Below are 24,406 nucleotides of genomic sequence, written 5' to 3' on the forward strand. Positions count from 1 at the left end.
CAGGCGACGGCGGCGGGAGCAGCGCGCGCCTCTGCCACCTCGCCCTCCGCGCGCGCGCCGCGAGAGCCCAGCTCGGCTCGGGCGCCACCCTCCCTCCTCGGCGCGGGGAGCGTGAGAGCTTCGCCTTCCAAGCGCGGCGATGTTCCTCTGGGCTCGTTCCGTCGCGGGGAGAGGATGCTAACAGGAGCGCCCGGGCGTGAGAGCGTTGCTGAGGAAGAGGAGCGATTGATGGGCAGGGCCCGCACTTGGCGGAGGACCGCAGCCCGGGCGCCGCGCGAGCACAGACGGCGCGGCGCCTACGCCGACCTCCGGAGCCTCCTGACCCCGGGCCCCTGGGTCGCCAAGCCGCTGCCGGCCGACGAGGGGCGGCGCGGCGCGTGAGCGCCCGGGAGTTCTCGGACCTCTCTCCAAATAGCACTTCTGCCCGGGACACCGTGTCTCCCGGACCGCCGGGAGCCCGCCGGCGCGCTGGCCACCGAAGGACTTGAACTTGAGTTTAGGTGGCTTCTTCCAGGGCGAGCGCAGGAGGAGACGTCCTGGGAAGACGAGAAAGGTGATGTGCTGGGGTCGAGAGCGAGCACTTTCCTTCCTGCCACTTGCTAGGGCCGAGCCGCTTCCCACGCAGACCTCCTGCCCGCCCTCTCCGCAGCCCAGCCCTCCCACGCAGAGGGGGAAACTCCAAACCTCCCGTTTTCTTAAGTATCCAGCATGCTATTGACTTTTTCATAACTTACGATTAGTCTTTGGAAGGATCATATTTACTCCGTGGCTTTTTACTGGAGGTCGATAGACTTAATGATTTCCTCAGTGGAGTCATTGATTTCTGAGCCAATAGCTAATGCCTTCGTCATAGTTTTCTGGGGGGAAACTAACTTTGCGTTGCTTCTGCCGATGCCTAACTCCCCTTCAATCGTGCACCTTGGTGCTGAGCACGCAGCAAAAAGTTTTTAGCTTCTCCTCAGTTTCTGGTGCTTTGGATTCAAACGAGAGTCGGGCAGGGAACCATCTCCTATAACTTTTCTTCTCTGTTACCATTTGCGATGAAGAGGAAACAGAAGAGATTTCTGCAGATGACTTTGTTATTCATGGTGGCTTTAATTTTCCTGCCCAATATCGGTCTCTGGTCTCTATACAAGGAGAAGCACCTGGTGAAATCCCCAGAGCCCGCGGAGCCGCAGGTAAGTGCTGCGCAGAGAAGGATCCCGGAGGGGCAGGAGTCTGGAGCCGGCCACCCTAGGCAGGTGTGCCGAGTTTCCATCAGCTCCCAGGTCTTTGCAGATCTGAGATTACAATCCTCTAGAGACTTTGGGGTTTAATAAGTAGTCTTTTTAAGAGAGCGACCAATGACATGGGTGGAATGCAAAATAAAGTGAAAAAGCAGGATGAGAGGTCAAAAGGAAGAAACAGCTCCTCTCCATTGATCTAGAGGTTACAGGAGGGGTAACTGCTTATTCGTGAAAGGAGATGTATAGATAGTACAGGTTTAGTCTCAGAGGTTTGTGTTGGCTTCTCCTGGAGTTTGTGTGTCTGTATTAAAGTCAACTGGGCCGATTAAATCGTGAAACTTGTGAAGTGGTTCTCAAACACCAAGTTACAGTGTTCTATATTTTTGCTTAGCAACAGCTTTTTTTTTTTTTTTTTTGCCATGCAGAAAGGTAAAGTCTCGTGTCTCCTGCCCTGTTGCTAAGGTGCTGTGTGGGGTCTTCAGGCAGTTACTAAGGAGGTCATTCGGTTTCACAGTCTGTGGTAACAGTTTGTTGCTAAAAGCTCTCCTTCATGTCAGAAACACCATATAGTGGAGTTATACGTGTATACACACACACACACACACACACCCCACATTTATGTTTTACTTAATATGCAGTCTGCTAGTGGGTGCATGGGTCATATCTTAACATGGATCAAAATAACTATCTTTCTTAACAGTAAAGCATTTAAAATATCCTCTCCAGAACATTGGTGAAATTCAGTATAGTTAAATTCTTTGCTTACTAATAAACTAGCTTCTGCCATTAAACTTTTAACAATAGAATGCAGTCTTTTTCATGATACGGATATAACTCTTCTTCAGTTAGTCCTGTGCATCACCTTGGAGTGGGAATAATCTTAATTTCATGGGTCATCACCCATGTACACTATGTACCTTCTACAAACAGAAGGCGCTTAAATTGCCTATTTGTGGATGACAGTATTTATTACTGACAATTAAAATATCTGCTCTTATACTTAACGAAGTGGAATTTCTTTTTACACAGTGGGTGGTTAGTTGTAAAGTATATGGAAGTAATCTGCTTTTTCATTATGACAAGTAAAGCGTTACCAGTCTCTTAAATGTTAAGGATTACTAGTTGTTTATGAATTTTGGTGGATTGGAATTTTGAGGGAAAATGCTGACATATTTTCATTCCGTTATTGATCACTGTCATCCTTTATAATAGGTGACTGACTTTGATTTGAAGTATATTCTATTTTGTCATTCCAATAAAAAAAGGTTGATACTTTGAATGTGAAACTTTTTTTCCTATATAGATCATTTATTTCTCCAACCCTTAAGAGAAGCTGAATGTTATTAATATTAGTAGTTAATTATTAAAATTAGCTGCTTTTATTAAAATTTCCATTCCAATATTGACAAAATGACAACAAAATGATTTTTACTTGCATTCAGTTAACATTAATCTGAATCATTGGCTGGAATAGCTAACATAAAGCTCTAATTAATCTTATTAATGAAGTATTTACAACTTTCCCACCAGCTCCATTGATTTTGACCCTTAATGAGAAATCTGTTTGTTCAATGGCATAAAAAAAATAAAGTGTGGCAAACCAACTCTCTTTGCCTGTTATTATAATCTCTAGAACGGTTTTATTGTTCCTGTTTCTTTGGTGGTGCAAATGATGTTTAATATCAGGTAAAAAATTAGTGGATATGAAAGGCATGGAGCAGCGAGAGAAGGGGCTGTTTCTCAAAGTTTTATACTGTGTGGAATAAATAACCAAGATTGGAGGGGATCCTGTGGCATTCCAGCTGGACAGTCTTAGCAGTTTTAAAACCAAGAATAAACAAAAGGCAGTTTGTGCCATGAAATGAATGCCAGTTGCATACTTCAGTAGGTTTTAACCTAAAAAAAATAATGATTTCAAAACTGATGCTTTCTTACAGATACAAAATTAAGTTGAAATGTAGAAACTATCACTTACTGAAAGAAAGAATTCATTGTAAAGCAGTAAAAGATAAGCCGTCATTGGTTTTATTCTATTATTAAACCTAAATGTAAAGAAAATTAGGGTATAGTGACATCATTATACAAGCATTGATAAGTAAGAGATAAGCCATATGTAAAAATGTTTCTATATGCATATTATGTATATATATATATACTTGACCAAATAAAAATTGACTTGTAATGATGAATTAAGCATGTTTAATATTGTGCTATAATATTTGACTAAGGTATCCACATTTCAAAGTAAGTCAACTAAATATGTAAGTTTTCAGTTAAAGTATATAACTTGACTTGTGCTATTTAAGTTTAGTAATTTAGTAATTTCCTTTACAAAGGCATTTTAATGGTCAATCACTAACTATTCTTCAAGACCCATCTGTTACTTTAGTTATCACTTAGTTGTGAAATGCTCCAGGTGAGGATAATATGCAGCTTATTGGCCCTGGTCAGCACTGAAGGGATTGAGAACAAGTCACAGGCTGGAAGGAGAGTCTCATTTTGCAGTCATTCTGTGGAAAAGGGCAGTCCAGCAGTGGGAAACCTTCACGTTTTAAACAGTTTCATTTGTAGTGGCTTGCAGGAAAATAATTTCTAGAAATACAAAATCATGGAATGGATGATACTTTTAAAGTGAAGGTGATCCTCTTCACTTGTATTTTATCAGAGCACATCACCAATAGTTTGTCTGTCTACCACTCAGTATGAATGGCATTGATATGTTCTGAGATAAACTAAAGGGAGGTAAATGAGAAAGCATTGATAGAAACTGTGCATTGTCATGATACTTAGTATTTTACACATATTTTCTCAAGTCTTCCATACTGTTACAACTTAATATTTGTATTTACAGTACTTTCTGATTTAAAGTAATATTTTAAATAATTCTTATAATATTTAAATATTTGTCCCATCTATGATGCAGAAAATACATGAAGTAAAAAATCCTAAATTGTTCATCCAAAAGGTTTACCACCCATTTAACTAATGAGGACCAAAAAAGTAGTTATAATAACGGAAGACTTAAAAGGCTAATTTTATTGTTTGGGCTCTGCAAAATGGAACCAAGTTACAGAAATAAACATTAATCTTTTAAGAATTTTAAAATTTTATGAAAATTGTATAAAAATCATGATTTTATAAAATATTTTATACTTCCTGCTTATGTTGTTAAATTATCAATGATAATTATGTTATTTTTAGTTGAGTTCTATTTGTTGCTTTTTAATTTTTACTAGGATGATTTATACATGGTTTAGAAATATATACATTTATTTTAAAATAGTTTGTTGGTAATGAATTTTATATTCAGCTGAAGTGATTACTCTATGGTTATTGTACAGTAATTCTTAATTTCTTTCTTTTTGATTTTGTATTGCTACTCTTCTCTGGTTTCAGTTGCATTTCAATTAAGGTTATATATTTAGATCTTAATTAAGCCATTCCTTAGGATGTTAATTAGAGCAAAGCAATATTTTAGAGCAAAACTACTGCATCTAACATTATCATACCTTCTTTTTTAATTATTTATGCAAGTATCGATAAAAAGGGCCCCCAAATACTTTCTTTCCTTAAATACATTAAAGAGATTAATATTTTTAAAGCAGCTATAAAGTAGTTCAACAACTAAGTTGAGATGCAGCTCAATACTCAGTATGAGTGAAAAATAATTCAAGAATATTCAGAATATGAAGGTTTTGCAATTTTTAAAATAATGATTAAAACAAAGATCAAAATCTCAGAACTTTAAATCACATATTTTCAGAATTGTTCAGAATGATTTTAGAAGTGTACGTTTGGCCTGGATTTTTTCCCATGAAGTAAACCAAAAACAACATTGAACACTCAGGGCACTTAATTTGTAGAACCTTCTTCTTCCTTAGTACTTCAGAATTTCTATATATAAAACAGGGCTAATCAAACTTTTGCTGTAACAAGGTACATAAAGTCCTAAGATCACATCTTGGCTGTTGAAACTATTGTGAGGTAACAACATTTTGGTTTTAATCAACTCCACAAGTAAATTGTACTCCACAGATGTGAGACTTAATATATACATATAAATCTTTCCTGAAATTTCTCAGCATCTTTGTCCAACTTTACTAATATTAATCAGCACCACCCTTGTTGGGATAGGGGGATTCATCTTTTTGGCAAGGACTTTTTTCTGTGATATTTTAAACTTATCTTGTGATTTGAAGATATTAGATATCTGGAACTGAGTGCATGCAGACATACTCATGCTTTCCTTTGTCACCCTGACCATAAAGCTGGAAGAATGTCTATGTTTCTTCTCCAGCAAACATCTTAGATATTGGAAAAGCTAAAAAGAAAAGAAAAGTAAAGAAATAAGAAAGTAAAATTTTCACTCCTCCTGCCCTCAGTATATTATCAGCACACTAGGTGTGAAGTGATATATTTGTTTGAGCCATAATGTTCTGAATTAGCTAAGAAGTAGATTTTAAATTAGCATGCAGAAGGACCTTTTCTTGAATTTATGGAAATAAATTGCTCCAGTATTGCACCTCACAGAGTCCTGTAACAAGTGCTTTAATTATTGACTGTGACCTATTGGATCTGGAGATGATTAGTTCACCAACTTGCCCCCTAGGCAACAATGTTGAACAGAATCTCCTGTCCACAATCTGATTTAAAAAAAAAAAAAAAGAGAGAGAGAGAGATAGTTTTTTTTTTTCTTCTTCTCTCTCTATGTGTGTTTATTTTGAACAAGCTGTGCTGTATCAATTAGGCTCCTATACATTTTTTTTCCTATATAAGAAACCAGATCAAGGGTGAAATACAGAGGGAGAAGGGTGAGCAAGTTTGATGTTTTAGTGTTTTCGAGAAGATAATTGAAATTTGTGTGTGGAAGTTTTGTCAGGAGTCTCCATGACAACTTGTAGAGAAGTTTGTAACCACATCTCTCCTTGGAACACTTTATACAAATGATAGCCAGCGCGGGTACCTGCAGGACGACCTGAAAGAGGGAGATCAGACTTAACAATAAGGGAAGATGGTATGAGTGTCCTGTCACCCCAAGTCAGCATGTGTTTGGTCCAGCCTCTCCTTCGCATTTGCTTGGCATGCTTGGAAGGACGAGGCAGAACTTTTGGCTCTTAAACCATCGGACGTGAGTATGTTATTCTTCTCTTTCTTTCGTGTTTGCGTATGTGTTTACTGGAGTGCTATTACAGAGTCAACAGTGCAGATGTGCAAACAAATAGAAGGTTCTGGAGATCATCCGAAAAGTGAAGCCAAACTCTCATAAACTAGGTACTTGCTCTCTTAGGATGGCAGTCTGTGACCCCACAGAGCTAGTTGTTCAAAATATAATGGGGATGCCTGAACTGTGGTCATTGTTGTTTAATCGCTAAATCGTGTCTGACTCTTTGTGACCCCATGGACTGCAGCCTTCCAGGTTCCACTGTCCATGAAATTCTGCTGGAGTGGGCTGCCATTCCCTTCTCTAGGGGATCTTTGCCATCCTAGGATTGAACCTGCGTCTTCTGCATTGTCAGGCCGCTTCTTTACCATTGAGCCACCCAGGAAGCCGGAAGCTCGAATAGGCAGCCGAAAAGAACAAATAAGAAACATTCATGCTGCTGAGTGTAGGTATTTATCCAAGCACAAAAATATCTATACTGGGTTTATTTAAAGTTGAAAGGAAAGGACGGGCCCCCAGAAATGTCAAGCCGCAATGACCCTCAGCATCCCCTGATAATGCTGATGTCTGTTACTACCAAACTCTAACATGGTGGCTCGAAAGAGGGTGAGCAGAGAAGGGTATTTTTAGGGTTTAAGGTAAATCCCATCAGTGTTTTCCTCTACTTTTCTACTTCCAGTCTAGTGGGAAAAAATGTGGACTGAATTGGCAGTATTCTCCAATTAAATGTATTCATTTCACATACTTATTTAGCAACACACATACACACGTACATGAATTCACACACATGGTCTCACTTGTGAAGAAAAAATAAATCCACCCAACTGTTTCATTTTCTACAGTTTTTTACTTTTATAACTTCTTGCTTTTTCCATTGCTTTGAATCTAAAAAAAAAAAAAGCTCATCAGCTGAGTTTATTTAAATGTTATTAATTTAATTCTAGGAAAGTATGGAGAGAGGGACAAGTGCATTTGTCTCTAGAAGTATTTCAGGTGGCTCAGTAGTAAGAATCCGCCTTTGAATGCAAAAGATATAGGAGACGTAGGTTTGAGCCCTGGGTTTGGAAGATCCCCTGGAGAAGGGGGCATGGCAAGCCACTCCAGTGTTCTCGCCTAGAGAATCCAATGGATAGAGGAGTGTGGTGGGCTACAATCCATGGGATTGCTAAGTGTTGGACATGACTGAGCATGCTCACCATGCAAAGCAATGTGAAAGTCGTGCAGATCATAAATAGTGCAATTTATCATTATCCATTGATGTTAGCAAGGAAGTTGTGCTTGTCAGAGGCCATGGTGGTGGCTATCATCTCTATGATGTAGGGAATGGTGTATCTCAGTGAGGGTAGAGGAGATTCATTTCAAATTCAGTTCAAGTTCTGAAATCCTCATGGAATGTTACTTCATTCCGTTGAAGTCTAGAAAGCCAAAGTCAGGAGATTTTATTATTGATCATTTTGATCTTTTTTAATACAGTAAAATGACCAAATTGTCAGGGCTGCCACCCAACTTTGAGTGAATTTCTTTTTCTTTTTCCTTAACTGTGATTGATCTTTCCAGTAAGAGAATCCATTTGACCTTAATTTATGGAGAAATATCAGAATTTCCATATTGTCTTGTTATCTTTTGGTAATCAGTGCTAGTTACAGCACGTAGCACTTTAGGACATTTAACAAGTCATGGGTCTTCCTCATGTCAGTTTTCTCTAAGTCAGGTAGAAACAATGATGTATTTCTTGCATTGTTATTTTTGGTGAGGATTAAATGCTTAGTATCCTGAACAGCATGTAATAAGGGTTAATGAATATAGATTATTGTTATACATAGTATGAGCATTTGTAAGCAATCATTGCCTTTAGCAAGATAACTAATGTTTGCTTAATAAATATTTACAGACGATTTCTCTTTGCAAGGCAATGTCAAGACAGCACAACAGAGCAATGACTATGGTACAGGACTTGCCATGGATTGTTAAATCTGGCAGGGAGATCTTTTGAAGAAACACATAAACAGGATCTAGAAAATAATAGAAAAAATTTTCCCATAATTTTTTGGTCTAGTATTTAAGGACAAATTGTTAATTTTATTTTACATGCAATTATTTATTGCAAAAAAAAAAAAACCTGACTAATTTTTTGGTATATTGCATTGAACATTATTCTAAAATTGAAGTTTTCAATAAAAGGGAAAAAAACAGAGCAATGTTTCTTTATAGTGACCACTATCATTTGCTATCAGAGAAGGCAATGGCACCCCACTACAGTACTCTTGCCTGGAAAATCCCATGGACAGAGGAGCCTGGTGGGCTACAGTCCATAGGTTCACAAAGTGTCAAACAAGACTGAGCGAGTAACACTTTCACTTTCACATGTAAGCATTTTTTTCTACATTAATTACAAGTCAGAGTCTGAGAACTGCTTTTGTTAAGTCTTGGTCTTGAGACACAATAGTTATTCTGAAGACCGAAAGATAAGCAGCAGAGTGGAAACGATTCTTAACTATTTCAGTTAACTACAGAAATACTTTATAGAGTTACTGTTTCCGTCAGTAGAGTTAGAGGAATATAGAAAAAAGCATATTGCATTGCGCCCATTCTTAATTTTCACAGTAGTGAATTGGAGAGATACAATATGTATTCATGAAACAAGCAGTGCATAGTGAAGCATTTTCCGTGTGCGTGTGTGTGTGTTGTGTGTGTGTGTGTGTGTGCGTGTGTGTGTGTACTGTGCTTTCAAAACAGAAAAGGAACAGAATGATCTGAACTCTTGGGTAAGTCCTTCATTGCTCCAGGGGTTGAATATTGAGCCTTGTCATGTTATGAAAATTAGATAGGGTTGGTGTTAGGTTGAGGAATAATCAATTATTTCAGGTTTATATGCTGTTTTCACCACTTTCAAAATATATCCTCTCGGGCAAGACATTTTACATCTTTGAACCATAGTTCTTCATATGTTGGCTCAGGTATAACTCTTAAAGGGGTAGCAAGGGGATCAAATTGGATTAATATATGTAGACTGTTTGTTACAAAGTAAACACTCAATTTGGGGAAGCTTAGCAAATAATATTGCTTCCTTTTTCTCAGTTTTTGTAATATTCATTGAAGGTAGTAAGTAAACATACTGTTGTGTACATCTAATAAACATGTATTAAGAAGAGGTGGCAAGAATACACAGAAGAACTGTACAAAAAAGAACTTCATAACCCAGATAATCACGATGGTATGATCACTCACCTAGAGCTAGACATCCTGGAATGTGAAGTCAAGTGGGCCTTAGAAAGCATCGCTACAAACAAAGCTAGTGGAGGTGATGGAATTCTAGATAAGCTATTTCAAATCCTGAAAGATGATGCTGTGAAAATGCTGCACTCAATATGCCAGCAAATTTGGAAAACTGAGCAGTGGCCACAGGACTGGAAAAGATCAGTTTTCATTCCAATTCCAAAGAAAGGCAATGCCAAAGAATGCTTAAACTACCACACAATTGCACTCATCTCACATGCTAGTAAAGTAATGCTCAAAATTCTCGAAGGCAGGCTTCAGCAATAAGTGAACCATGAACTTCCAGATGTTCAAGGTGATTTTAGAAAAGGCAGAGGAACCAGAGATCAAATTGCCAACATCTGCTGGATCACCAAAAAAGCAAGAGAGTTCTAGAAAAGCATCTATTTCTGCTATATTGACTATGCCAAAACCTTTGTGTGGATCACAATAAACTGTGGAAAATTCTGAAAGAGATGGAAATACCAGACAACCTGACCTGCCTCCTGAGAAACCTATATGCAGGTCAGGAAGCAACAGTTAGAACTGTACGTGGAACAACAGACTGGTTCCAAATAGGAAAAGGAGTACATCAAGGCTGTATATTGTCACCCTGCTTATTTAACTTATATGCAGAGTACATCATGAGAAATGCTGGACTGGAAGAAGCACAATCTGGAATCAAGTTTGCCAGGAGAAATATCAATAACCTCAGATATGCAGATGACACCACCCTTATGGCAGAAACTGAAGAGGAGCTAAAGAGCCCCTTGATGAAAATGAAAGAGGAGAGTAGAAAAGTTGGTTTAAAGCTCAACATTCAGAAAACGAAGATCATGGCATCTGGTCCCATCATTTCATGGGAAATAGATGGGGAAACAGTGGAAGCAGTGTCAGACTTTATTTTTCTGGGATCCCAAATCACTGCAGATGGTGATTGCAGCCATGAAATTAAAAGACAGTTACTTTTTGGAAGGAAAAGTTATGACTAACCTAGATAGCATATTCAAAAGCAGAGACATTACTTTGCCAACAAACGTCTATCTAGTCAAGGCGATGGTTTTTCCAGTGGTCATGTATAGATGTGAGAGTTGGACTATAAAGAAAGCTGAGCGCTGAAGAATTGATGCTTTTGAACTATGGTGTGGGAGAAGACTCTTGAGAGTCCCTTGGACTGGAAGGAGATCCAACCAGACCATCCTAAAGGAGATCAGTCCTGGGTGTTCATTGGAAGGATTGATGCTAAAGTTGAAACTCCAGTACTTTGGCCACCTCATGCGGAGAGTTGACTCATTGGAAAAGACTCTGATGCTGGGAGGGATTGGGGGCAGGAGGAGAAGGGGACAACAGAGGATGAGATGGTTGGATGGCATCACCAACTCGATAGACATGAGTTTGAATGAACTCTGGGAGTTGGTGATGGACAGGGAGGCCTGGCGTGCTGTGATTCATGGGGAAGAAAGGAGTTGGACACAACTGAAATGAACTGAACTGAATAAACGTGAGTGAAAGTGAAAATGCTAGACACTCAGTCATGTAAGCTTCTTTTGTGACACCATGGGCTGTAGTTTGCCAGGCTCCTCTGTCCATGGAATTCTCCAGGCAAGAATACTGAGAGAATGGGTTGTCATTCCTTTCTCTAGGGGATCTTCCTGACCCGGGGATCGAATCCAGGTCTTCTACATGGCAGGCAGACTCTTTACCATCTGAGCTACCAATAAAGATATAATAAAACATTTAAAGTATATCACTACTGATTTCAGTTCAGTTCAGTTCAGTCACTCAGTCATGTCCGACTCTTTGCAACCCCATGGACTACAGTATGCCAGGCTTCCCTGTCCATCACCAACTCCCAGAGCTTGCTCAAACTCATGTCCATTGAATCTGTGATGTGATCCAACCATCTCATTCTCTGTCATCCCCTTCTCCTCCTGCCTTCAATCTTTCCCAGCATCAGAGTCTTTCCAAGGAGTCAGTTCTTCACATCAGGTGGCCAAATTATTGGAGTTTCAGCTTCAGCATCCGTCCTTCCAATGAACATTCAGGACTGATTTCCTTTAGGATTGACTGGTTTGATCTCCTTGCAGTCCCAGGGACTCTTCAAGAGTCTTCTACAACACCACAGTTCAGAAACATCAATTCTTCAGTGCATAGCTTTCTTTGGGGTCCAACTCTCACATCCATACATGACTACTGGAAAAACCATAGGTTTGACTAGACAGATCTTTGTTTGCAAAGATCTGCTTTTTGTTTCTCTGCTTTTTAATATGCTGTCTAGTTTGGTCACAGCTTTTCTTCCAAAGAGCAAGCATTTTACCTTTTTACCTACATTTTACTGATTTACCTACACATTATTGATAAAATAGATGTTTATTGGAGACCCTGAGGCAAATACGTGATGAAGAGAGGAATCTGTTTTCAGTAAGCTTATCACCTATTAGCTAAGAAAAAGTGCGTATAATGCTTATCATATACGGATAGATTAAATTCTTTTTTAAAATACAGATACTCTAGTTATTTTGAGCTTAGTAGAAGGGAAACATATTTTAAGGAAAATATGTTCTTGTTTCATATGTATGGTTGGCCCTAAGTGTTTTCTGTACTGGTTTCACCCTCCAGCATTTCTCTGAGACAGGTACTTCTGTAGAACCAACTTTACAGTTAAGTAAGGTTCAAAGACAAAATTTGAGACTGTGCCCTCTGGGTCCATAAAAAGAGACAATGATGAGCTGTGTTATAGTTTAAGGCAAGTGAAGACTTTGAAAAGGTCATTCGGCTTGGTAGTTATTTGTACTGTTCAGGCTGGAGTAACACAAAGTTGTAGAGGAGCAAAAAATATCATAAAAGATTAAATGGAAAGATGAACAGGTGAGAGTTATTGGTGGGACTGGCATTGACATGAAGGGTTGAATGTGAAGTCCTGGTTGGCAGGAGACGGTGGAAGCTAAAAGAAGGCTGGTGCAGGGAGAGTGAGGAACTGGTGCCTGGGGAGGATGAAGGTGATGGCAATGATCAAAAGGAGGAGAGATACAGAAAAGATTGTTTGAGCTTAATGGTAAATTTAGAGCCTGTGCTTTTAATAGCTTGAGAAACTCTTGGCAGGAGGCCTAAGAATTTTCCTATGCAGTTTTCTTACTAATTTGGAGAGGTAATTAAACATTTGTAAAGTATTCTGTAAAATGGGAAGTTATATGTGTATAACATGGGCTTCCCAGGTGACACTAATGGTAAAGAATCCGCCTTACTGGAGACAAAGAGACCTGGGTGTGATCCCTGGGTCAGGAAGATCTCTTAGAGAAGGAAATGGCAACCCATTGCAGTATTCTTGCCTAGAGAATCCCATAGACAGAGGAGCCTGGCTGGATATATATATATGTATAGTCCATGGTGTTGCAAAGAGCCAGACACGACTAAGTGACTTTCAGTCGCTCACTCATATATGTATACATATACATTATATATGTATGTACATATGTATATGTATTATATATGTATATATATGTATAATTCAGTAATAATGATTGAAAACTGAGTATTGAATGAAGATGCCAAAAAAAAAAAAACCATGCAGCTACTTGACCAATAAGACAATGTACCTATTAAAATAAATGTAGATAATGACCAGATACACAGAGCATAGGAAAAAATCTAGGCCTTAAGTATCCTAAGTTGGGTGGTAGATCTGGGGTGGAGGATATTTCAAGGGTAAGGACCTAAAAGTCTTAAGCTGACAAGAATTTCAAAATAATATAAGAATATTAAAAGTAATAAATTGATTATGAGAAATGCAATAATAAAAATAATAAAAGATATACATTAATAATCAGGTTAAGGTAACACTGAGCTCTTACTATGTGTAACATACCATATTAAGCTCTTCTTAAATATTCACAGCAATCATGCCCTTTTTAAAATTGCTATCCTGCAGTATAAATGCAAGGCAATTTCTTTAAAATTTATTGAGATCATACAATGTTTAATCTACCAATGCACACTGCTGTTGGGCTATGTATAACTTCCCATATAATGCAACTACATTTTGAATAGCCTGGACCATAGCAACACAAAAAAATATGTATTAACACAACTGTGAGAGGAAATGTGTATAGTAGTTAAGGGCGCAGATCCTAGAGCCAGGATCTGCCTAGTTTGTTTCAATTCTGGTACTTGCTCTTTGTTTGACCTTGAGGAATTTAAGATTAGTATTTCTCTTCTCTGAGTCTTACAATTCCTTTTCCAAATGGACATAAAAATACTACTTACTTGGTTGAGTTAATGTGAAGGTTAAATAAGTTAATGTGCATAAAATGCTTGGAGACCTGGATTATACATAGCAAGCTATTTTATTAGTTTTATTTATTTTGCTTTTTTAATTGAAGTTGTACACTGTTATATGGGTTTCTCAGGTGGCACAGTGGTAAACAACTCATCTGCCAAAGCAGGAGATGTGGGTTCACTCCCTGGGTCAGGAAGATCCCCTGGAGAAGGAAATGGCAACCAACTTTAGTATCCTTGCCTGGAGAATTCCATGGACAGAGGAGCCTGGCAGGGTCCATGAGGTCATGAAAGAGTTGAACAAGACTTAGCAACTAAGCAACAACAACACCACACTATAATATAAGTTGCAGATGTATAGTATACTGTTTCACAGTTTATAAAATTTATACTCCACATTTAGTTAGTATAAAATATTGGTTGTTTTCCCCACATTGTATAGTACATCCTTGTAGCTTTTTATACCTAGTAGTGTGTCCCCCTTGTCCGTCTACCCTTGTATTGCCCCACCCAGCTTCCCTCTCCCCAGTGGTCACCGCTGGCTTGTTCTCTGTATCTGTGAGTCTGTTTTTGTTATAATCATAGTTTGCTGTATTTTGTAGATTCTGCATATAAGTAATATAATACAGTATTGTCTTTCTTTATCTGATTCACTTTAGCATAATATCCTCTAGGTCCATCTGTGTTGCTGCAGATGACATTATTTCTTTCTTTTGATGGCTGTGTATTATTCCATTGTATATATGTACCACTTCTTCTTTATCCATTCATCTGTCTATGGACATTTAGGATGCTTTCGTATCTTGGCTATTGTACATGATGCTGCTATGAACATTGGGGTGCATTTATCTTTTCGAACTAGCAAGCTGTTCTAAAGGGTTAACCATTATTACCTGTTAGACGCTATAGAATCGAGGTCAGATAAAAGGAAATGCATATCCCTAGACCATCTCTTTCATATACCCATCATAAGGACATAAATACTTTTGTATTCAAAAAAATATTTGAAGCGCCTTTAACTTGTTTTGCTTTTTTACTCTTTGTAGCCCATACAGAAACAATACAGTTGTTACTTTAAGAGTTTTCATAACTTAAACCAAAGCCTTAAACAGCCCCACGTGTCAGGAGAAAACTAGGTTTCAACAGGGACATTAGTTTTCCCTGCATATTCATCAGCACCAGCGCTCTTGTGATGACCTTGCTTCCATGTTTTCCATGCCTTTCTCTTCATGTGGTGTTGATTTCTCAGTGTGTACTCTGCCCTCAAGGGATAGAAAATATTTTATAAACTGTATAATTAAGTCAGTCTAAGCTTCCAAAAGAGGATTATCTAAAAGGGTCTCTGGGGGAAAATGTTTTATAATTTTATGTAGTTGAAATTTAAGGTGGCTCATATGATAAAGAATTTGCCTACAATGCGGGAAATGTGGGTTCAATCCCTGGATCAGGAAGATCCCCGAAAAAGGAAATGGCAACCCACTCCAGTATTCTTGCCTAGAAAATCCCTGCACAGAGAGGCCTGGCAGACCACAGTCCATGGGGTTGCAAAGAGTCAGATGTGATTGAGCATGCATGCAATCACGTTCTGGTTGCTTCTGATAGTAATGTTGAATCAGAAACACCATGAGTGAGGCTGCTGCAGACAAGAACAGAGGAGTTACTTGAGGAGTAAAATGCCCCCTCAGTCCATCTTCCAGCTTCAAGAAAGGGGCTCCCTGGAAACAAAGGAATTGACAACGGTGTAAAACCAGGAGGTGTAGGGGAATGAAAATGCTCCAAGTCCCCAGCTGAGTGAATTCTATCATTTTTTAGACAGTTTAACAGTGTGTTTGTGTATAGACTTAGTTGTCTCCAACTCATTGTGATCACATGGACTGTAGCCCACCAGGCTCCTCTGTCCAAGGAATTCTCCAGGCAACAATGCTGGAGTGGGTCGCCGTTTCCTTTTCCAAGGGATCTTCCCAATCCAGGGATCCAACCCAATCTCCTGCATTGGCAGTGGATTCTTCAACCACTGAGCCACCTGGGAAGCCCTTTGTGTCAGATTAATAACTGTGTATATTGGAACTGTGTCCTCTCTTCAGTTCCTTAGAAACTTTCAAATTTTCTTCCATGAGCTGAAGGAAATTGCAGGGTCTATAAGATACTCACCGCTTCTAGGTGAATATCTTGAGCTCTAATATGTGAAATATGGAGGGAAAGATAAACACCAGGGACGGCAAGTGCTCTTATTCAAGAAATGGTAGAAATACAAGCTGTTCGCTCCCCTTACTCACTCCACCCCAACTTTTTCCTGCTCAGAGCCTCCTGTTTTCCTCTTTTCCTCATGAAAACTTTCTTAAAAAATTCATGTAGGCATTGGCTCGATCAATTATTCATCCTGTGAATGAATGGAAGCCTTGAAACGCTTAAAAGAACTTGAGTCTTTTCCATCTTAAAAAGAGGTTCTCTTGAGCCTACGTGCATTTCCAGTTTTTGAAAGGTGTGAGATGTGAGAAGTACTCTTTTAGCTCAAGGCTTCTGCTGTTTGATCTTTCTTTGTTGCCGTTGTTTTGTTTGCAATTCTGAGGGCTGCCGCCTCCTTCCAAACTATATAATCAGAAAGTAAATATTGCTTAGCTGTATCTCCCCTAGGGATGATCTTTTGTAAGACAAGTACAGACTGGCACAATGAAGCCAAAACTACCAGAAAAGAACTGCTCTCTGCCACCCTGTTTAGCTTTCTTCCCTATGTTCCAGAATTGCCTTTTCCAACCTTCTCTTCCCTCTCAAACCCCCAAGCTCCACTTTTCTTATGCCCAGCAGACAACCTGGTCTCATTCTTCACTGAAAGCATGCAATGTTCATATTGAGAGAGCCAAGATTTCATGCCATAAAATCAGATAAAGTACCTGCATTATTTCCCAGTTCCTTTCATGTCTCCTGTCACCAAGCAACGACATCCCAACTTGAGGATACATGTGAAAATTCTATCCAGATTGTGCCTCACAACTTCTATTTCTTCTGGAAATTTCATATATTATGATTTTTTTTCTTCTCTTTCATTTGCTTTCAGCCTTTTCCTCTTTGACCCATCCTTCATATTAGTTGTGCTTTAACCAAAGTAAAGCAAAGGACATATCCCTGGATCAATAATATCCGTCACAAAATCTTCTCGACTTTGCTTGTGAATTTCTAGAAATACATGTATGTGTGCTAAGTTGCTTCAGCCATGTCTGACTCTTTGTAACTCTATGGAACATAGCCCGCCAAGCTCCTCTGTCCATGATTCTCCAGGCAAGAATCCTGGAGTGGGTTGCCATGCCTCCTCCAGGATATCCTCCTGTCCAAGGAATCCATGTCTCTTACGTCTCCTTCCTTGGCAGGTGGGTTCTTTACCACCAAGGCCACCTGGGAAGCCCCTTCTAGAAATGACTACTTGAGATAATAGATTCTATTTTCTGGACAGTGTTTGGAGTTGACTCCGATATCCTAAATTCATAGGTGTAAGGCCAGTGAAAGAAATAAAAGCTATGCTTTTGAATTAGATAATAATAAGCAAATGATGCCTCCAATTCCTGAGTTTCTGCTTCTTCTACATACCTCAGCTGAGTCCAGATCCTCTGTTGCACATTAACTGCTTTACCAGCATCACAAGAAATCTCTTGGTAGTTAATTCTGAAAGCACTTCTCACTAGTCTTGTTACTTGAGAGAATTTAACTAAATGATCTCTTACATGAAACACTCATCTTCATCTGAAGATAAGAGGTGATGGGGTGAGGGCCTTGAGCAAAAAAGGGGCAGGAAAAAGCAAGCTTAGAAAACAGGAAAGGATGCTGAACAGGAGAATGTAGTGCTTCCTGAGGAGTAATGTCAGTTTCACTGTGCAAATGCCCGTTTTCTTTCTCGTCTTCCTTGCAGCTCATCCCAACCACCACCTGCACACAAACACATTCATCATTGTCCTTAGCAGACTCCTACTTCTGTCCTTTTCCTGAAAATATTCTCTTCCTCAGGGTCTCTGGAATTACTGTTTGTTTGGGACTCACTCTGGGAGGGAAGGCATCCCATCCAGTTCCTCGTTATTTCCTTTATTGACTTTTTATCAATTGAATGCATACATTTACTTTTGTTTTTGGCTGTTCTGGGTCTTCGTTGCTGTGCACGGGCTTTCTCTAGTTGTGGCGAGTAGGGGCTACTCTCTAGTTGCAGCATGCAGGCTTCTCGTTGCAGTGGCTTCTCTTGCTGCAGCTCACGGGATCTAGAGTGTATGGGCTTCAGTAGCTGCAGTGCCTGGCTCAGTAATTGTAGCACTTGGACTTGGCTGCTGCGCAGCTTGTGGACTCCTCCTGGACTCGAGATCACACCCATGTCCCCTGCCTTGGCAGGCTGATTCTTAGCCACTGGAGCAACAGGGAAGTCTTCATCATTTCCTTCATCATATTAAGGTGATAACATTCATATCATGATGTATATACCAAATTGACCCTGGAATGGACTGTCCATGCACCAATCTGAAATCTAGAAGCGGACATTTTAAACTCGCTGTGTCTAAAGTGGAATTCCTCTTTTATTCCGCTCCCTACACCTGTTCTCCTCTTGGGTCTTTTGCTTAAATGAACCTCACCATCATCCATCTGGCTAATCATTATAATTGAGACTTTTGTCATCTTTTTATGGTAAAATACTATTTATTTATGGGTATAATGAGCCAAGTTCTAGAAGAGAAGATGAAAAAGAATAGAACTATCCCATTTAACTGTATGATCAACATTTGTGAATAGAGATCTGAGCTGGAGATTGGATTGTGGTATCCAGTCTTCCTTAAGCACACTTCTCTCAGAATTCTTGGTGCCTTTGTCATCTTTATTCTCAATTCAATGAATTACTCAGCACTAGCAGTTCTTCCTAAAATGCATCTCTTAAATTCATACAAAGCCCTCAAGCACCCCTGCATCTACCCTGCTGGTTGGACCAGCATAAACATTTCACTGGATTTCTGTTGGAGACCCTCCACTGGATCCTCCTGCCTCCAGCTGGGACCTCTGGTTCACCCTCAGGGAAGCCAGAGCAGTGGATCCAAATTGCTTCTTTTTAATATGTTTATTTTACATTGGAGTATAGTTGGTTAACAGTGGTGTATTAATTTCAAGTATACAGCAAAGTGATTCAGTCACTTTGTATATATATATACACATATACATGTATGACATATATGACATATACACACACACATACATGTATCTGGGAATTCCTGGGTGGCTAACTGGTAAAGAATCGATCTGCCAATGCAGAAAATGTGGGTTATATCCCTGGGGTCAGCCCTGGAGGAGGGCATGGCAAACCACTCCAGTATTCTTGGCTGGAGAACCCCATGGAAAGAGGAGCCTGGTAGGTTGCAAAGAGTCCGACACGACTGAGCGACTAAACAACAACAGCAAGAGAAGAATACACAGAGGCAGGAAACGCAGGGAGAAGGCTAAAGCAGAGAGGGAGTGATGGCGCCAGGAGGCATGATGCTGAGGAATGACAACAACACCTGGAAGCTGAAAGAGATGAGGACAGGTTCTCTCCGAGAGCCCCAGACATGGTGCTCCTTGCCCCCACCTTAATTTTTAGGTTCTGGCCTCCAGAACTGTGAAAGAATACATTTTTCTTGCTTTAAACCACTTAGTTTTTGGTAAATACTACGGCGACCACAAGAATCTAGTAGAGTGAGGAGTTATCATCTTCCACCATTTAATTTCATGTCCTAGCATTCAGTTCAGTTCAGTCCAGTCGCTCAGTTGTGTCCAACTCTTTGCGACCCCATGAATCACAGCATACCAGGCCTCCCTGTCCATCACCAACCCCAGAGTTCACTCAAACTCATGTCCATCGAGTCGGTGATGCCATCCAACCATCTCATCCTCTGTCGTCCCCTTCTCCTCCTGCCGCCAATCTCTACCAGCACCAGGGTCTTTACCAATGAGTCAACTCTTTGCATCTGGTGGCCAAAGTATTGGATTTTTAGCTTTAGCATCAGTCCTTCCAATGAACACCCAGGACTGATCTCCTTTAGGATGAACTGGTTAGACCTCCTTGCAGTCCAAGGGACTCTCAAGAGTCTTCTCCAACACCACAGTTCAAAAGCATCAATTATTCAGTGCTCAGCCTTCTTCACAGTCCAACTCTCACATCCATACATGACCACTGGAAAACCATAGCATTGACTAGATGGACCTTTGTTGGCAAAGTAATGTCTCTGCTTTTTAATATGCTATCTAGGTTGGTCATAACTGTCCTTCCAAGGAGTAAGTATCTTAATTTCATGGATGCAATCACCATCTGCACTTATTTTGGATCCCCTAAAATATAAAGTCTGACACCGTTTCCACTGTTTCCCCATCTATTTCCCATGAAGTGATGGGACAAGATGCCATGATCTTAATTTCTGAATATTGAAGTTTAAGCCAACTTTTTCACTCTCCTCTTTCACTTTCATCAAGAGGCTTTTTAGTTCCTCTTCACTTTCTGCCATAAGAGTGGTGTCATATGCATATCTGAGGTTATTGGTATTTCTCCCTAGCATTCATGTCAGTTCAGTTTAGTCGCTCAGAGGTGTCCGACTCTTTGTGACCCATGGATCGCAGCACACCAGGCCTCCCTGCCCGTCACCAACTCCTGGACTTCACTCAGATTCACGTCCATCGAGTCAGTGATGCCATCCAGCCATCTCATCCTCTGTCCATCCCTTTCTCCTCCTGCCCCCAATCCCTCCCAGCATCAGAGTCTTTTCCAATAAGTCAACTCTTCACATGAGGTGGCCAAAGTACTGGAATTTCAGCTTTAGCATCATTCCTTCTGAAGAAATACCAAGGCTGATCTCCTTCAGAATGGACTGGTTGGATCTCCTCACAGTCCAAGGGACTCTCAAGAGTCTTCTCCAATACCACAGTTCAAAAGCATCAATTCCTCAGTACTCAGCTTTCTTCACAGTCCAACTCTCACATCCATACATGACTACTGGAAAAACCATAGCCTTGACTAGACAGACCTTTGTTGGCAAAGTAATGTCTCTGCTTTTGAATATGCTATCTAGGTTGGTCATAACTTTTCTTCCAAGGAATAAGCGTATTTTAATTTCTGGCTGCAGTCACCATCTGCAGAGATTTTGGAGCCCCCCAAAATAAAGTCTGCCACTGTTTCCAGTCTTTCTTCTTCTATTTCCCATGAAGTGATGGAACCAGATGCCATGATCTTCGTTTGCTGAATTTTGAGCTTTAAGCCAACTTTTTCACTCTCCTCTTTCACTTTCAGCAAGAGGCTTTTTATTTCCTCTTCACTTTCTGCCATAAGAGTGGTGTCATCTGCATATCTGAGGTTATTGATATTTCTCAGCAATCTTAATTCCAGATTGTGCTTCTTCCAGCCCAGTGTTTCTCATGATGTACTCTGCATATTAGTTAAATAAGCAGGGTGACAATATTCAGCCTTGACATACTCCTTTTCCTATTTGAAACCAGTCTGTTCCGTGGAACTGGACTGTTCCATGTCCAGTTCTAACTGTTGCTTCCTGACCTGCATATAGGTTTCTCAAGAGGCAGGTCAGGTGCTCTGGTATTCCCATCTCTTTCTGAATTTTCCACAGTTTATTGTGATCCATACAGTCAACGGCTTTGGCATAGTCAATAAAGCAGAAATAGATGTTTTTCTGGAACTCTTGCTTTTTCGATGATCCAGCGGATGTTGGCAATTTGATCTCTGGTTCCTCTGCCTTTTTAAAAGCAGCTTGAACACCTGGAAGTTCATGGTTCACGTATTGCTGAAGCCTGGCGTGGAGAATTTTGAGCGTTACGTTACTAGCACGTGAGATGAGTGCAATTGTGCAGTAGTTTGAACATTCTTTGGCATTGCCTTTCTTTGGGATTGGAATGAAAACTGACATTTCCTGTCCTGTGGCCACTGCTGAGTTTTCCAATTTTGCTGGCATATTGAGTGCAGCACTTTCACAGCATCATCTTTCACGATTTGAAATAACTCAACTGGAATTCCATCACCTCCACTAGTTTTGTTCACAGTGATGCTTTCTAAGGCCCACTTGACTTCACATTCCAGAATGTTTGGCTCTAGGTGAGTGATCACACCATCATGATTATCTGGGTCTTAAAGATCTTTTTTGTACAGTTCTTCTGTGTATTCTTGCCACCTCTTCTTAATGTCTTCTGCTTCTGTTAGGTCCACACCGTTTCTGTCCTTTATCAAGTCCATCTTTGCGTGAAATGTTTCCTTGGTATCTCTAATTTTCTTGAAGAGATCTCTAGTCTTCCTCATTCTGTTGTTTTCCTCTATTTCTTTGCATTGATTGATGAGGAATGATTTCTTATCTCTTCTTGCTGTTCTTTGGAACTCTGCATTCACATGCTTATATCTTTCCTTTTCTCCTTTGCTTTTTGCTGCTCTTCTTTTCACAGGTATTTCTAAGGCCTCTCTAGACAGCCATTTTGCTTTTTTGTATTTCTTTTCCATGGGGATGGTCTTGATCCCTGTCTCCTGTACAATGTCATGAACCTCAGTCCATAGTTCATCAGGCACTCTATCTATCAGATCTAGGCCCTTAAATCTATTTCTCACTTCCACTATATAATCATAAGGGTTTTGATTTAGGTCATACCTAAATAGCCTAGTGGTTTTCCCTACTTTCTTCAATTTAAGTCTGAATTTGGTAATAAAGAGTTCATGATCTGAGCCACAGTCAGCCCCTGGTCTTGTTTTTATTGACTGTATAGAGCTTCTCCATCTTTGGCTGCAAAGAATATAATCAATCTGATTTTGGTGTTGACCATCTGGTGATGTTCATGTGTAGAGTCTTGTCTTGTGTTGTTGGAAGAGGGTGCTTGCTATGGCCAGTGCATTTTCTTGGCAAAACTCTATTAGTCTTTACCCTGCTTCATTCCACATTCCAAGGCCAAATTTGCCTGTTACTCCAGGTGCTTCTTGACTTCCTACTTTTGCATTCCAGTCCCCTATAATGAAAAGGACATCTTTTATGGATGTTAGTTCTAAAAGGTCTTGTAGGTCTTCATAAAACTGTTCAACTTCAGCTTCTTCAGCATTACTGGTTGGGGCATAGACTTGGATTACTGTGATATTGAATGGTTTGCCTTGGAAATGAAGAGAGATCATTTTGTCATTTTTCAGATTGCACCCAAGTACTACATTTCGGACTCTTTTGTTGACCATGATGGCTACTCCATTTCTTATAAGGAATTCCTGCCCACAGTAGTAGATATAATGGTCATCTGAGTTAAATTCATCCATTACCTGCTCACAAATTAGGCCCTCAACAGATATTTCTTAAAAAATGAGGAGTTATATGTGTTGTTGTCTATGTACTGAACTTCTAAACTTATTTGAGTTCAGCCATAGATGTACAAAGAAGTTACAGAATTCACAACAAATATATATGTTTAAATAGCATGCTAGGTTTTAACAAACAACTAAAATGGCAACTCACTCTGGTATTCTTGCCTGGGAAATCCCATAGACAGAGGAGCCTGCGGGCTATAGTCCATGGGATCACCGAAACTCAGAAAGGACTGAGTTTGTGTCATTGACACATTCATTTACAAAAAAAAAAAAAAAAAAGAGTATAAAGAAGTAAGCTAAGTCATGAATTAAGTTTCTATTTACATGTTTTTGTCCTGTCAGCATTTCCCTGATGAAATAATGCTGCTATATCAACCCTTGACTGATCCTGATACTCAATGACATTTCCTCACACACTTAAACTTCTGAGTATGTTACAGAAGACATGTTTGACACCAGTAAGTTTAGTGAAAGAAATATAGTCACCTTTAGACAAGCCAATGAGATGATAAATAGATAATAACTGTATCTACTCTTTCTCTGTTAATGTAGACACCAGTAGTATAACTCTGGATTTAATAACTCTGATGATAATTTAGGAAAGGCTTACTTTTAAAACTTTGCTAATTAATTAAAACAAAAGAAGCCTGTGCGTGAGCTCATTAATACAGCTTTCAAGGGGGCATGTACAGCAGCAGACCTCACTTAAAGATTTCAATTTGGAAGTATAGTTTGATGTACTTCAAGGGGTCATTTTAATCTGAGCACTTCAGGCATTAAGATGTCTGCTAGTTTGGTTATCAAGTACAGTCCTTTGAACAGCTCCCCTCCTTTTGAAAAGTCTACCTTGATTTACCTGTGTTTCTTTTTATTAGCAGGGCTAATTGTGTCTCAGGACTATCCAAACAGGGAGAGGACAGGAGAACATTGAAGGGTAAAACATGAAAGAGATAAGGAAAACATTGTAAGAGCTAAAGAAAACGTGACAAGCTTGACTCGGTAGAGGCATATTTAATACGGCATCTTTGGGAAAATCTCTGTTCTGATAACTAGGCAGCATTGTGTTTGATGAGATGGTCCCACAGCATTTTTCATAATGCTAAATTACTCTGAATGTGTTTTTTATAACTTCTCTTGTTTGCACTAATATTACTGTCAGCT

The 24,406-nt window shown here is 39.7% G+C and overlaps 1 protein-coding gene across 1 annotated transcript in view; it reads left to right on the top strand.

Annotated features, from left to right (window-relative positions):
• Positions 474-24,406, top strand: part of GALNTL6 (polypeptide N-acetylgalactosaminyltransferase-like 6) — a 1,585,403-nt gene continuing 1,561,470 nt past the window's right edge. Inside the window, exon 1 of the mRNA XM_005683517.3 lies at positions 474-1,178. Within this exon, the coding sequence (XP_005683574.2) occupies positions 1,041-1,178 (138 nt within the window). The 5' untranslated portion in view covers positions 474-1,040. The remainder of the gene's footprint in view (positions 1,179-24,406) is intronic.

The sequence above is a fragment of the Capra hircus genome, chromosome 8 (genome assembly GCF_001704415.2).
Source record: "Capra hircus breed San Clemente chromosome 8, ASM170441v1, whole genome shotgun sequence".
NCBI lineage: Eukaryota > Metazoa > Chordata > Mammalia > Artiodactyla > Bovidae > Capra > Capra hircus.